Source organism: Plectropomus leopardus, unplaced genomic scaffold (genome assembly GCF_008729295.1).
Source record: "Plectropomus leopardus isolate mb unplaced genomic scaffold, YSFRI_Pleo_2.0 unplaced_scaffold13096, whole genome shotgun sequence".
Classification (NCBI taxonomy): Eukaryota; Metazoa; Chordata; class Actinopteri; order Perciformes; family Serranidae; genus Plectropomus; species Plectropomus leopardus.
Genome location: NW_024613943.1, coordinates 1 through 2,679, shown reverse-complemented (window position 1 = coordinate 2,679; position 2,679 = coordinate 1). Strand labels below are relative to the sequence as shown.

The 2,679-nt window shown below is 39.1% G+C and overlaps 1 protein-coding gene across 1 annotated transcript; it reads right to left on the bottom strand.

Moving 5' to 3' along the window:
* Nucleotides 1-8: 8 nt before the first annotated feature.
* LOC121963881 (protocadherin alpha-8-like) lies at nt 9-1,703 on the bottom strand (the record flags this gene model as incomplete). The annotated part of the gene is made up of 1 exon (XM_042514121.1): nt 9-1,703. A coding segment is annotated over exon 1 (1,695 nt), but the record flags the coding sequence as incomplete, so codon positions are not given.
* Between the last annotated feature and the right edge of the window lie 976 nt (nt 1,704-2,679).

The following is a 2,679-nucleotide window of genomic DNA, read 5'->3' as shown; positions in this document are numbered from 1 at the left end:
AGGATGACTGGAGCGTTGTCGTTCTGATCCAGAATGAACACGTTCACCGTGACGTTGTTGCTTAGTGACGGAGTTCCAGAATCTGTGGCTACAACTTGGAACTGGAAAGTTTTCAGAGTTTCAAAGTCGAAACTTTTTAGCGCCAAAATATCTCCGGTTTCAGAGTTTATGTTGAGAAATGAAGTTAGCTCATTGGCAGTGTTTCCATTTCTGAATATATGATAGGAAATAAGTGCATTGTCGTTCTCATCGGGATCAAAAGCTTTAACGGAAAACACAGAGACTCCTGGCTCATTAGCTTCAGTAACATAGACTGTATAGGGACTCAGTGAAAACTCTGGGCTGTTGTCATTCACATCAGACACCACAACACTTATTGTCTTCTCAGAGGATAGTGGAGGCTGACCTTCGTCCTTTGCAGTTATTGTTAGTTCGTATTGGGACTGTTTCTCTCTGTCAAGAGGCGATTTAGTCACTAATGAATACATGTTTTCTTGTAAAGATGGTGATAATTCAAAGGGAACATCCTCACTCATTGAGCAAATAACTTTTCCATTGAGACCAGAGTCTAAGTCATTTATACTGATAAGAGCAACTGTAGTTCCAGGTCTGGAGTCTTCAGGGATCGAGCTCGAAAATGAGGTAACTTCAATCTCAGGTGCATTATCATTTGCATCCACTATCTGGATAATGACGCTTTTCTCTGTAGTTAGAGGAGCGATACCTTTATCTGATGCTTCAATTTCAATTTCATACTTATCCTTTTGCTCATAGTCTATCAGACCTTTGACAAGTATCTCGCCTGTCAATGGATTAATTTCAAAAAGCTCGAATAACTTATTACTCACACTGTTTCCAAAAGAGTAATATACCTCCCCATTCTGACCTTCATCCAAATCACTTGCATTCACTTGCACTACGGTGGTGCCTACTGGAGAATTTTCGAAGAGCGCAACAGAATAAACATCTTTAGTGAAAACAGGCGTGTTATCATTTACATCCAAAACTTCTACTATAATATTCATTTCACCAGATTTCGGTGGTTTCCCTCCATCCAGCGCTGTCAGCACTAAGGCGTGACGTCTCTCTGCTTCTCTATCCAAAGATTTTTGCAAAACCAATATTGGAATTTTACCATCTTCACCTTTATCCCTAACTTCCAAACGGAAGTGATCGTTGTGGCTGAGTTTATACTGCTGCACGGAGTAATGGCCACTGTCTCCATCCCGTGAAGGTTTTAGCTGAAATCGTGCTCCGGGCAAAACAGACTCTGAAATCTCCAACCGTTTCTCTTCCTCTGGAAAACTGGGAGAATGATCATTTATATCCAACACTTCCACTCCTATATAGTGCACCTCTAGTGGGTTTTCTAGCACGGTTTTTAGATTTATTAAACACGTACTGCTTTGCGCACACACCTCTTCTCTGTCAATTTTCCGGCTCACATACAGGATGCCATCGTTTTGATTTACATGGAAAAGATGATCTGTATTACTCGAAACAATCCGATACTTCCTTTCTACCAATGTGCTTTTATCTAATCCCAGATCTTTTGCTATATTTCCGACCACAGTTCCTTCGTCAACTTCCTCGGAGACTGAATATCGTATTTGCGCTGACGCCACGCTCCACAAAAGCACAGCAACCAAGCAGCCGACCAAATATCCTCTCGTCCTCCCAGTCTCCTCTCTTCTTTGTTCCATGGTTAAATGCGATATCGTCAATGATTACTCACAAACACAAAACGGAATTCCACTTAACGAATACAACACTTCCATATGTGAAACGGTTCATCTTCCTTTTATAACAACATACATGAAGGCAAACAAGTATTTCCAAAGGCAGCAGTAAGCTCCAAAACGACCGTTTTAGTATCGCGCTAAAGAAGCTATCAAGAGGTGGAACCAAAATGCCTTACGACGACCACATGCAATGCTGATTTTCACCATTACACTGACACCATGCGATCTAAATTTTCACTACAGATAATCAAAAGCCAGTAGATTCTAGCTGAAATATATACCGTGTGTATTTTTTGTTCTTTCGAGACAGTACCAGAAATAGTGTAGTTAAAACCTGATAAGGGTTCTTATTCGAAACATAAAAAGAAAAAATAAAACAAACCTTTCCAATACACAGAGACGGTTCTAATTAACACATGGGAATATGTTTACTCATTTGACAAAGTAATATGATATCAAACACCAAGATGAAGTCATCTTGGTTTGATGTAATTCAAAGACGCACATGACAGCAGCACACCTAGCACCATGGACAGCGAATAACACAACCTCCACTCCTGCCCTATTAAATTTTGATGATAGTTTTCCATTTCGAATTTATAAATAATGGGCTATGTACAGGAACTAATTCAGATATGATCTTGCCAAGGAAAACAAAAAATAGTCAGTGATTCAATGCTATATTTTTTTCAAAAGCATGCAACTCTCCAGGAAAGCATGTAAAGCAATATATAATATGTGCAACGAAAATGTAATAATTGGTCATGAGACACGACACAACTTTAATAACTAAAACTGCAAGAATTTATATTCAAAATGCAACAAATCTGAAATTAATAACATATTAAGTCATCAAAATTTTTCTCCCAGTTCAACCACTAATTTGGGGGGGATAAACACTTGTTTAAATATATCTTACCTCTCCAGATGGCCGCCT